This window comes from Patiria miniata, unplaced genomic scaffold, assembly GCF_015706575.1.
Source record: "Patiria miniata isolate m_02_andy unplaced genomic scaffold, ASM1570657v1 HiC_scaffold_7, whole genome shotgun sequence".
In the NCBI taxonomy this organism is placed as follows: domain Eukaryota; kingdom Metazoa; phylum Echinodermata; class Asteroidea; order Valvatida; family Asterinidae; genus Patiria; species Patiria miniata.
The window spans coordinates 11,301,315-11,314,316 of record NW_024037074.1 but is presented as its reverse complement, the minus strand read 5'-3'; the positions used below and the strand labels follow the sequence as shown (position 1 = coordinate 11,314,316).

At 38.0% G+C, this 13,002-nt stretch overlaps 2 protein-coding genes across 2 annotated transcripts in view; both read right to left on the bottom strand.

The window, feature by feature from the left end:
- The window catches only part of LOC119745536 (inositol polyphosphate 5-phosphatase OCRL-like), a 28,481-nt gene extending 23,391 nt beyond the window's left edge, over positions 1-5,090 (bottom strand). The window contains exons 1-4 of the mRNA XM_038221932.1: positions 4,935-5,090; positions 4,123-4,244; positions 3,092-3,177; positions 1,435-1,532 (exon numbers count right to left, since the gene is read on the bottom strand). Coding sequence (XP_038077860.1) covers positions 1,435-1,532; positions 3,092-3,177; positions 4,123-4,188 — 250 coding nt within the window. The 5' untranslated portion in view covers positions 4,189-4,244; positions 4,935-5,090. The remainder of the gene's footprint in view (positions 1-1,434; positions 1,533-3,091; positions 3,178-4,122; positions 4,245-4,934) is intronic.
- Positions 5,091-7,858: 2,768 nt separating this feature from the next.
- The window catches only part of LOC119744334 (syntaxin-binding protein 5-like), a 41,486-nt gene continuing 36,342 nt past the window's right edge, over positions 7,859-13,002 (bottom strand). The window contains 1 exon segment of the mRNA XM_038220207.1: positions 7,859-12,504. Within this exon segment, the coding sequence (XP_038076135.1) occupies positions 12,367-12,504 (138 nt within the window). The 3' untranslated portion in view covers positions 7,859-12,366.

Sequence of the window (13,002 nt, the reverse complement as noted above, 5' to 3'; positions counted from 1 at the left end):
TTTCGTCACTCGATGGCTGAGATCTTAGGTAGGGGCGGAATTTTTAAAAATAAATAAAAGGAGGCGCCCGGAAAAAATTCCAAAACCCTTTGACCTGTTTTTACTTGGCCTAAATTTCTAACTTGTTACAATTATTTTTGGATTGACCAAAGAAAAATTGAAGATGCTCTCCGGAATATCACTTAACTTGTTCAATCAAAACTGTTCTTATCAACAGGAAATTGAGTAAACCCGGTCAGTTTTTTCCCCCTTGCGGTTAATTTCCACAACTTAAACAAGTCTACAGAAATGTTTCCAGAAGTTGATAGCGTTGGTCATAAAGAGAAAGTGCAACTGAACACAACAACCTATCATAATAACTTAAAGACAACAGAAAATATAACTCATTTTAATTCGTCTCCGATACCTAAACAAGTAAACTGTCCTGAACTCATCCAAAGTCGGGGCAGCAATGTGGACAGTGGTGACTCACTTACTTAACATATTAAGCGTCTGACGTCAATGTATTACGACTGACGCAGTTATCTCCGCTTGCGACTACAGACTCGTATTAAAGCTATAGTCCATCATTTGCAGCCATCCGAAAAGTAACTGGCGTAATTATTGTTGAAAAACAAACTTAGTTGAAAGATAGTAAGGGAACTAAACTCCCTGTGAAATTATTCTTTCTGGGAAGCTGTCATTTTGAAGTAATCAACGAAAGAAGGCATTTCCAACGGTGATTCTTAGGAAGCACCGTAGGAAAATTTAGATTAGTAGTTCGTTTTGTTATTCAGCGCAGCGCACGCAAGTATTGGAACGACGCACACGCGCGCGCGGTTGTTATAATTCGTCGGATCAGTGCGCGATGTCGCGTATAGCTGCAATTCAAAACACGATTCAGTAACTTTTGATTTGAAATTGAGATCTTAGAATGCTGTTTTTCTCGGAATGGACAGCTGAAGCTTAGCTGAAACTTCATCAGGTTAGTTGCTTAGTATCCTCTATTAGATTTTGAACTCTTTTGTTGCTTCAAACGAACAAAATGCACAAATTACAAATGATGGACTATAGCTTTAAGACAACAAGTCACAATATTTTATGTGAGAGCCCCTTCCCCCTATCAACTGATCTTGTTAACAGAGGAAATTCAATTTTTTTCCGAGCAGTGTCGTTCTAAATTTGGAGCAAGGGGCATTCACATGTCACAGTGCACATACATGTAGGTAGATGTAATTGATAAGTTCCGCACAAATTTTTAACCTGTCATTACCATGGCAGCAGGAAATGCTTAGTTCTGCATGGTACTGTTTCTGACAAATTCACATATATATTTGTATCCCATTTCAAAAGTTTCAAAGTAATAACATTTTCCCAAATTTTTCATACAAGTAAAAAAAGGAAAGTAAATCTGAGATAGACATACGGACAAACAAACAAATTTTCATCACTCACCGATGACGTACTGAAACTCGCTTGTGATGGCAATGACTTTCGATAATGTTAAGTCACTGGAGTCCTTGACTGGCAGCTGACAGCGGTAGACGAACAGGCTGTAAAGTAGATTTAATCCAGACCAGAACCCAAAGTTATTTACGTATATTTTCCCATAGGAAAATTCCAGGGGAGGGTGGGGGGGGGGGGGGGGGGGCACAGCCAAGTGTGACCGACCATCTGTGTGCCTCTACCATTTGAAAAATAGGGGTGTTCAAAAGTTGGGAAAATCCATATCCGCTTTCAAGTCTTAATTTTAAAGTTTTTTTGGTTTCCACAGACATTATGTGGAAATGCTTTTTTAACATTTCATTTTTATCGCCTTAACAGATCATCAAAGGTCTAATCTTTACTCCGTAGTCGTGTAAAGGAAATCCCTCAGTTCAACATGACCATTTTTTGGGCCAAATTTATGAACACGACGAAAGTGAAAATGGTTTAACTCAAATGGTATTTTTGCTGTGTCACAGTCGGGTGCCTGGCTCAACGAGTTACTAGGAACTTGGCTGGCTCAGTGTGGAGTGATGACGAACTTACATGTATCTGTGTGGTCAACGCACGGCTGTTGGGCGATTGTAATATGATATCGTGCTGTAGCTAGCTAACTCTGTGTTACTGTATACATCGTAGAGTCGTGTACAATACATTGGGTTTGCTCGTCCGCGATGTGTGCGCGCTGCTGTCAAGGGAAAGAGATACTTCCCAACAAAGAGAATGAGATACATGTAGTACCTGCCTAAACCCCCCCCCCCCCCCCCCCCCCCGGGAAACATTCCCGTTTCTATTGCATGGATTTACAATGTCTGCCATATTATAAGGTCACGTCCAAATTGCATGGCAGCACGTACTGGTTAACTGCGTACAATCAACTTGATACACACGGCCCGTCTCACTTCATATCCAGGATGAGTTCCAGACAAGTTGCAGACATTGTATCGAGTATAAGCTGCAGGATTCTGAACAACTTCCCTGCAATCTTCCCGCAATGAAGGTATCAGTATCGGTGAGTCAAGCAGTTGCTAATGAAAATTATCCCCAGAACGTGTCCAGGACAAATGCGGAGCATCTTCTGAAGTTCTGGACAAAGTGAACGATTTTACCTGTCCAGAACTCGTCCTGGATACGAATCGAGATGGGCCTTTAGTTCCTAGTGATGTATTAACCCTAACCGCCCTGAATCCTCCAAAATCCTTTTTGCAAATTGGAGGAATTTGCAGGATTGAGGTTACATGGCAAAAGTGGGTTGCTGATTTCGGAGTACGCACTGTGTCAAGGTCTTGGGCCGGACCTTGTGTTGTTTATGCTCAGCCGTGCATAAATTTAGCCCTTGATTATACTTGACATCCTCCGCACTGCTCCAGGATGTCACTGCCTCTGCCTCAGCCTATTGACAGTCATAGCCGGAGGATTATGCAGGATTCAGGCAGTGGTCACCCCTCCATGGACCATATTCAAGAAACAACGGAGGAATTTGCAGGATTGAGGTTATATGCTATTTTTCCATGAGGCCAATTGGAGGATTTTGCAGGATTGAGGCTACATCCTAGCAAAAAGGCCTAGGGAGTTAGGGTTTAAAGACTAACTACTACTGAGGGGGAGCTAAATACAATATACTCACCCCTGCGTGCCAACGGCCGGACAGTGCACCAGTGCAAATGCATATTTGCCATTGCTCAGGTCTGGTACCAAGGTTCCTGAGACACAGTATGATTGTTAAGGAACACAATTATCCTGAATTGTCACAAGTTTAAATTTGGTGGGATTTTTTTTTGCCATGACAGCAGGAAATGTTACGTAAGTTTGCAAAATCACAACTAGCGTATTTCAGAGACAAATTGTTTTCGAAATATACACATGTGTACAGAGCGTGTCCAAAAAAGTGCAACATTCAGAAAACAACTGTTTAATCATTTTTTTCTTCAATGAAATTATATATTACATTAAAGCCTGACTATTTCTCAATCCACTCCTTTTTACCTCATTCCATTTAGGTCCCTAGATCCAGAAATGTGAAGGGATAACTAATACATTATTGAATAATTAGGTAACTCCTTTTTTTGGGCAGCTCCAAACGATCCTATTGGTTTTAATATGACCTAGTGGTGGGAGGAATCGGAGATTTAAAAATCCGGTTATCCATAATTTTTTGTCAAACCGAATAATGTTCATCTGATTTCACCGGAATTAATTTCCCATCCAGCTCACAGTCATGTCAACAAAAAGTAACGAGTGATGAGGTGCCACATGAAATGCCCTCCCAATGACTGGGTATAATTTGCAGGATTCGATGACCACAGGGCCTTTACAAAGACACTCAAAGAGCAGTAATGTTGAAAACAAAACTGGATGTGAACTCTCTGAAAGTCGAAGGGCAGGCTATTCATGAACCAAGAAGACCACTAGCAAGTGAATGCAGTTACAATCAGAGACCATGGAGCAAATTGGGGGATGTTCCCGTTATTTTCTTAAGCCTGTGTCACACAAAAAATGGAAGGCTTAATGTTTTTTAAGGTCGGTTTTGAATATCCGGTTTCCAAATCAAAACCGAATAGTGGAATTCAAACCGAATTTGGAAAAATCCTAATTTAAATCCTACCATTAATATGACCAATCTTGAAAATTTAAACAATTTCATCTTTCAAAGGATATGTCTAAACACTGCAAGTCGCCAGGTTCAGCTACTTTGGACTGCACAACACTGATCAAGGCATCCATAGTTGCATCAACCTGTGCTGAGTTTATCCGTCTATAACAATGCGCACCAGCCGCACCTATCAGGAAAAATAAAGAAAGAAAGAGGAGGTTGTGTACAAAGTCTATGGAGAGTCAAGAACATTTTCTAAGAGTCAAGTATTTCCTAACAAAATTGGAAATGTTTCTCAGTCCCAGATTCATGTCTTATCATCATTTTTGCAGTTACTGACCTTCACTGAGGCAGCGTCAGGTTGCAACATTCTTTCAGTGTCACCATGGTGTCACTTACTAGCTCACTGCATTATCCTGATCATCATGATCATAGTGCATGATCTTTATTTTTGTAAATATTCATTTTACAATTGACACGGAAACAAAACAAGACGATCACCGATCACTGACGATGGACGTGTTGTTGTACATGTTGTACGTGACTAGTCAGTGGCATTTTGTTTAGTAGTGCACTTGAACAGTTTAAGTGTGGCTGTGCAACACCTGTCAATCAACGACCCACTCAACAATGCCAATGCATTGGCAGTGCAGTGTCCATATTTGTACTTGAAAAAGAGTTACACAGTGCCATCATGGCCATGGCGCACTGACTAGTGCAATGGATAACGCTGAACACTTCCGTAAATTTAGTTTTCTTAGGCCCCCGTTAAGGACAACATGAATTCTGCCTGAACAAAGCTTCTATTTATTCATTTTCCCACCAAATCAAATCTCCTTACCAAAACATCTACGGAAACCTGAATGCCCATACTCACCAAAGATTAAATGATTGAAACTTCGCTACACTTTGATGATGTTGTCGGCCATTTTATTTCACATAGGACACGTACCGCGAGAAAGCTCGAGATTTTGACACGTTTTAGACTCGGTGTTCAGTCGCTTAGAATTCTCACCATTTCAAGCCGGTGAGAGAAAGGGGGCGGGGTCACAGTTGCATTTTAAACCAATAGTCTGAATATGGACGAGAAAGCACATTAACTTCTAGAATAGATCTTGGAAAGCGGCAAAATCGTAGAGTATAAATGTGTAGGACCTGATTTTAAGATGTCAGAATTTTTGCCCGATAGAGTAAAATTTTCTTATTTTTTTTTGGGGGGGGGGGGATTTCCAAAAGTTTGGACAAATATTTAAATCTTTTAGCATAAAAACATCTCTGAAAAAGACTGCATATAAAAATGGTAAAATTACGTTGACTTTGATTCATTCCTCGAGTTAATATTTTAAAAAGGGGATGGCCACGATTTTATGGACACTGAAATTGATGTTGACTTTTCTTGACTGGCCAGCATATTAACACAGCACAAGAACATTCCTGAAAATAATTTCACCATGAGACAATTTCATTTCTGGTATTTAAACAGCTAGGGATATGTTTTATTTCTGCCTTCTCACTTGTCATACGACTCGTGTTCTCTGTACACCATACGTCGAGTAAAATCGTCAGTAAATCGTTTCCTATACCAACAAACCGTTAATGATCACTCTAATAAGCTGGATAATGGAGACTTTTTATTAATCCTCATTTCGAGTTGGAATATGAATGTAAATGGTTTGTTTTAAACAATGAAGCCAATCGTTCATTATTATTAAATACAATTGATTTTGACAATTTCTTCACTTTTTGTTATTAGTACAGCGAAACCTATTTCAAAAGTGAACCTAAATGACTCTCTACCTGACTTGACTGGGAGACATGTTATTAAAATTGAAAATGTACACAAACACTTCTTTCTAAACAAAAACAACCAAATAATCCCCCAAATAGCCAGTAAAACTGGTAAGATTCTGTGGAATACATTGCACATGAAGAGAGTTGAACTAAAATTGTATAGAAACAACACAGTACACAGAGTGATCAGTGGCATCAAAGCTATTCTTAAAATGCTTGCATTATCACTGCTTACATGTAAATTACCTGAATAGTTCTAGTATACATGCAACAGCTGTCAAGAAAGAAAACACATCATAAAACACAGCGGGGAAAGTACCAGACGACTGTTTCATCTGATCAAAAACCAGATAGTGACAATGGACAGATCCAGTAAGCTCCGCCCAGTACGCACGTGGGTAAATTAACACGTGCTCCTCTCCAATGCCACACTGCATTTTCCTGCCGCGCGCATCATACGCGCGTGCACGCATGTCGGACTTTTGTGCACGCACGTCGGACATAAATCACGGCTGTGATTGGTCAGAACACCATGGGGCGGTGCTTACTGGATCGGTCCATTATAGTAATCAAGGTTTGACCACGAACTGCTAATATCAAGTTTAGTTTGGTATTACAACTTGGGGAAAAAAACAAAGAGTAAATTCTAGAAAATCTGTTTCATGCTCTTTGAGCCGAATCGATATCGTGATTAAACTGAGAAAAACTTTCTGTAAATCTACATTCGGGAATTCTACTGCATAAAATAAGACATAGTACTTTTGTAATATTTAATTAAGAATAAATGAATAAACAAAGGCAAACAGCTATGTTGAGGGCATGCATGGTATTTAAAAAAACAATTTTTTTTTATTAAAACGAAGAAGCGATGTGGATCACTATGCATGAGTTTTGTTGTCATACATGTACACTGTTTATATATCTTAAGTTTTTTTGATGTTTAATGTTCTTGGTATTTGTTTTTTAATGGGAAATATCTTTCAATGGAATGAATTTATTGATGTCATGAAAATGGAATGCATCACACGAGCAACATAGAAATATACGTACATGTACCTATGTGGGAATATAGAATACCTATAAACTGGACAAAATCAAATACATTGTAATTTTTCTACCAAAAAAAGGAAAGGAATGTGTGATTTCTTTGTCCGATTTTGACAGGTTCTGTTGAAGCCTATAGACCTTAAACTTGCTGCCAACATTTCAGTCATGTTCCCTGTATCCAATAAATAAGTACTGAATGATAATGGGTTTTTTGCGCAAAAAGGAACCAGACTATTTTTCCTTTCAGCCTCGCTTTGGTTGCGTTGATTTGAATGGGGAAAAAAATCAAGATGGCCGCAACATGATAATGGTCTATATAGCCTATACGATGCACAACGTACCAACAAGATTGGAACACAGACAAATCGAGGTTTAGAATGAAACAAAAAATGAACAAGATCTGACATTAATTAGTTCTATACAAAAAAACACCCAAATATCAAAAGAAAACTGTAACTAATGTGACTATGGGAGGGGGGGGGGCTGTCTACGTGCTCAATGTGCTATACCTACAACCGCGCAAACTGAATCCTGTAAAACCGCTCAAAGCATTCAATGAGTAAAATGGCTTATTTAAAAAAGAAAAATAAATGCAGAGACTTGCCAGGGTCTAACTGACGTTACAGGAAAGTTTGCAGCACACCCTGTGTTTCTCCCGACGTAGTTAAGTGACAGAATATACGAACAATGGTGAAGTGGCATAGATACTGTCTTATTTATTTCTACCGACTTGACTGAACAACTGTTGGACGTAACTACCTAATATTCTTTGTGGGAGTGGGATGGGGTCAGGGGTGGGGTAGGGGGTGGGATTTGCGGTGAGGTGGGTAGGGGTGGGGGCTGGGGTGGGGAAGGGGCTGGGGTAGGGGGTGGGGGAGGGGTGGGGGCTGGGGTGGGGGAGTGGGGCAGGAGGTGAGTTTAAAGAGGGAAGGTAGGTGAAGGATATAGATGGTACAGAAACAATTCCAATCTCAATTTTTTTATAGGCAAGCAAAAAAAAAGGGTCAAAACTTTAAATACGACAATAATGATCTAGATCAAAAACCACTACAAAACTAAACTGAACAAGGGACAACTTCAATTCAAAAATCCCCAAAATAACCACCGAGACAGCAAATTGAATTATAATGATACATGCAAAATTTCAACTTTGCTATATGAAACAATAATTATCTCCTTTACACATTCAACAATTTCAATGAATTTTCTTGTAAAAATAAAATCAATAAGTTGTAAAAGGAAATATATATATGTGTATTTAATTTGGGAAACATTACTTTCCAATGTAACAAAGAGAAATATCTGACAACACTTCATTAAAAAAAAAAATTCTAGATTTTTAATGGCAATATTAACATATTATGATTCAATGGTTATTCAACTCAACTGTATGTCCTACTTAATAATTTGTGCAAATTATACAAACACATTTTTGTTTTCTTTGAAATAAAATTGTTCTTGCTTTTGGTATTACAGGGTGAAATAAATGTGCAGATCAAGTCAAACACAAACCAAAACATGAGTTATATTACATGATTTTTCAGTCCAAATTATACATAAACCCTGCAAATTAATAATGATTTAAGCTATTGCCACTGTGCCTTACTAGTACTTTTACAATTAAAGTCTCTTTTATTTCCGATGCAACATTTCCGATTTAATCTGAAGTAAAATTTTAAAGTATTCTGATATTATTTAAGCTTGTATAGATACACAGCAATATTGGAGCAAGGTCCCCATTGCATCCCACACTTAAAAGTGGCTTTGTATTCTTTGGGTAGGAACTACCAGTAGTGGTTTGTTCACTGACCAGGCTTAGCCAATCAGTGATCAGTTCCTATGGTTTGTGTACACTTACTCTCCACCAATAGGAGCTCTCATAGTCACCTACAGTGACTGCACACGACACCCATTGGTTGTGTTGTAACAACCATGGCAAAATGTATAATATCATTTGTGTAGGTGACTTCCTTCTTGGGCCCCTATTGGCTGAAAGTATTTGTACACAAACCATACACACTGGTCACTGATTGGCCAGCACAGTTTGCACACAAACCACACCCACAAATGGTTTGTGCTAAGTTAACAAAATGCAATTTTCAATGAGCCTATCCAGGAATTGTCCTTTTTTTTTAAAGGGTTAACAACACAATAAGTGTCATTCGTGGGTGCAAAATTAATTGACAAGTGCCTCATATTATTGAACAAATATACAAAAAATCATTAAGTAATCTAAAAGTGTAAAATTGTTACTTAACTGCCAAAGATTTGCCACAGGGAACAAAATGCTTAATCTGGCTTCAAGAAATAAACGACTGCAAGTATTGACAATAAACGGCAGTTTTTGTATGAAAGTGCAGAAAAGCAACGGTCAATCTAAAAAAAAATGTTTTTGGCTTTTGAAAGGTCTGATTTACATTTACAGATACAATGAAGTTTATCTTTAATCAATTTTTTTGAACATTTCTTCCAGCTTTTTCAATAACCTGACAACCACTAACAAAGTACCTTGAATACCAGTTTTCAACCATTTATGGACTTTCGAAAATGTAAGTTAATAACTACAAAATCCTTCTGAAAAAAACAAAACAACCGGTTTTACACGTTATGGTCTACTTGCTCAAACTATGCAAAAACCGGACAAAATTTTAGAAGTAAAATGAATGGTCAGAACAGCATTTCTAGTCATGCAGTGTGACGTTTTCGCTAAGACTACACTTTTAAATAATGGCAACATAATTCTGAAATAATACTCTTATTCTATTATTAAAATCAATTTTGTTTTTGTTTGTACAAATTACTATTTATATGTTTGTAAATTTGAATTCGGTCACATTTCGGTCCTCGACTTTGTATCGGCTGTAATAATACACAGTATGGTTTGTCTAAAGAGAATGGCTGTTTTCTAAAAAACTGAACAATGACAAAAACGCACCAGGGGAAAAAAGTATGAAAAGGTGAAAAAATCAAAGAAATACATGACACGGTCACGTGACAACAGATCTCCGCTACACAAAATAACTATGTACAACTCTATGAAAAAAACAGAAAAGGAATATATCGTACTGTACATTGCCAGATACTGTAATTTATAAGAAAAAACAGTGGCGTCGCGGACCGTCGATTTATTGACTCGTACATAGTCTACGGCTACGTAACAAACAAAGCGGTCGTTCACCTTCGCGAGAGGCTAACATACGCATGAAGTGGCAAAGCGTACAGCTATATCTGCCATGAGTATATAAACACAGTCTCGTGGTTTCGTTAAAAGTTGACGGGATAGCCACGTATATGCACCAGACCCAAATATAGGCGCCTCCGTAAATTGAGAAGCAGATAATATATTTATATATTTATATTTATGTATATAGGTAGTTGTACTCATTAATTCTTAGTTAATCCGCAGCTGAGTCATCTATGTCTAAACACTTTTTCTGTTAACGTTTCTATACAGTCATATATACTGGTAATCATATCTTAAACTTTTTTTACGTTTTGATTATTTTATTTTTCTTCTCCTGTAGTCTATTTACACGAGGCGAGCTATTTTCTCTATCGGTCGTTCAACTGCCTCTGTCCAAAGTACCCAAAAGATTGTCTAGCTAGCGTACCGAGTGGTACAACTATGTTCATTGTCTAAATATGTTCACAGTCAACAACAATTATAAATGCAAGTCTTCATTTACATATTTTTTTTTTACGCTTTGGAATGAGGTAACAAAAAAATTAATTATAATAACTCACTGGATATATTCGTTTCCGTACACAATTTTTTATTATTATTTTTTTTTTTGGTTAAAAAGAGTGACGATTCAATCGTCACCTCTTTTCAGATTTTTTATTTTATTTTGAACGAAGACGCAGTATCCTCGTTTTTTTTTTTAAAGTCGTGAAGAGAATGATCAATGATCGATTACAAATTCCAAGGCCTATTGCACTTTTTTTTTAACCTAAGAACAATTCAATAAGAGTCCACAATGCACTTGTCCTACTCTTTCCTTAACTACACATAATGCCTCAGGTACATTTATATATATATTTATATATACACGACAACAAAAATATATCGAATCAGTTGTAAGTTATTTTTGTCTTAGCACAGGGCACAGCAAGTGAGTCTTACAGATGTAAGGACTTATGCCCAACACGTCGGCACGTTTTTCCGGTTTTCATTTTCACAGTTTTAACAAGCAGAAGAAAGTCAAGAAATGGAATGTTTAGATCTCTCAGATTCAGAAATTTTGGTTTTTTTAATAATCAATATCCTGTAAGTTTTTTGTACAAAAACCAATGAGAACTCAGCTACGAAAGGCATGCAAAAGGAACGACACATCACGCTAACGACGTCTCGACACGACGAAAAAATTGGAATGTGAACAGAGTGTCAATGTCAATTATTAATCGATAAAGCCCTTGCCAACGCCACTCAGCATGCATGTTTTCCCGTCATCATCTATTGGTACATGCTCATGTTTATTCAGTAGCTTGTGAGCTACTTCTTTTGTTTACTGCCTAAAAGCCTTTTTTATTGGTCCGTCTTACCACTGTAAGATGGATATGGCGCCCTCTTTTGGTTGTTTATGTTAACATGATGCTCTGGAAAGTTTTAAGCAAAACAGCACCAACTAAAACCAAGACATAATACGAGACCAGCTGTGCTGCGTTTATCGAAAGCCTTCTTACATGCGCTTTTAGTTTCTCCCTGAAGATTAGAGACTTTGAAATACCTCAATACCAATACAATAGATTGCCCTGGAATGCATTCGGCCTTTGTCCATAACTATCTTCCATGTTAGTTGTGTGTGTGTGTGTTCAACTTTAAATAACGGGAATGTGAAACGATACAATTGTGCCAGCATGCACCCAGTTCCGACAAAAGATAGGATTAAAAAATGTGACTCCTTGATTCAATATCAGTCCCCTCAGGAAACTTAGGTTTTTGAATCCCCACTTCACTACATTCCAAGAGTAATCACTAACCTTGATTCGGATGTGATTTTTAGGGTTTATCAGCTCAGACACCAGAAAGTATATGTGCGTTTAGAAGCTTTTAAAGGCAGAGTAACAGCTACTTGAATAAACAACTTCGATACGACCCAAACCTCCCCTCCATGCACTTGAACAGACACTTGATTTCAAACACAGCCACCGGTTCAAAAGTCAGGTATTATTTTCTTCACTCTTCCACTCTATTTTGAATTTATAAAAATTGCTTTTATTATTTTTTTTTTCCTTGCACGATCTACTCCCTTCGCCTTCAAACCCCGTCCAATCGGACCGGATTTCGAAGCAGATGAATCTCTGCTGAAACCCCCTTACTTCCGTCGACCAAGCGTCTTGGCTCAAAATCATGTGATTTCTCCTTTTTGGTTTTAATCTCTAATCATTCGTCCCTGCTTCGTCACAAAGTTGGCCTGCTTTAGCTGGTTCCCTGTAGCTTGGAGCCAGCACCAATGCCTTATGTAGTTCCATCAGAACTGGTACCATTTCTTGTCCTTGTATTTCTGCATAAGTTGGTGCGAAGCCTGGGAGAAGTTTTCGGCGTTTGCCATCATCTGTGCTGTGCGTTCCTCCAGTTCGCTCAGTTTCTCCCCTCGTTCATGAAGTGCCTGTTTTGGAAAAATGTACATCATCAACATTTCTGTTTTATTTGTCCTTTTATCTTTTCCTGTGTGGTGTACCTGTTTTGCAGAGTTGCATACTTGCAGGTAACAAAGTCCGTGTATGAAATATTGAGTTGCGGTCAAGTCATAACAAAGTCAATCACAAGTTAAACACAAGTCATCACAAGTCATCACAAGTCATCACAAGTCAATCACAAGTCAATCACAAGTCAATCACAAGTTAATCACAAGTCATCACAAGTCAATCACCAATCAATCACAAGTCAATCACAAGTCAATCACAAGTCATCACAAGTCAATCACAAGTCATCACAAGTCAATCACAAGTCATCACAAGTCAATCACAAGTCATCATAGGTCAGCACAAGCAAACACAAGTCAATCACAAATCAATCACAAGTCATCATAAGTCATCACAAGCAATCACAAGCAAACACAAGTCAATCACAAGTCAATCACAAGTCAATCACAAGTCAATCACCA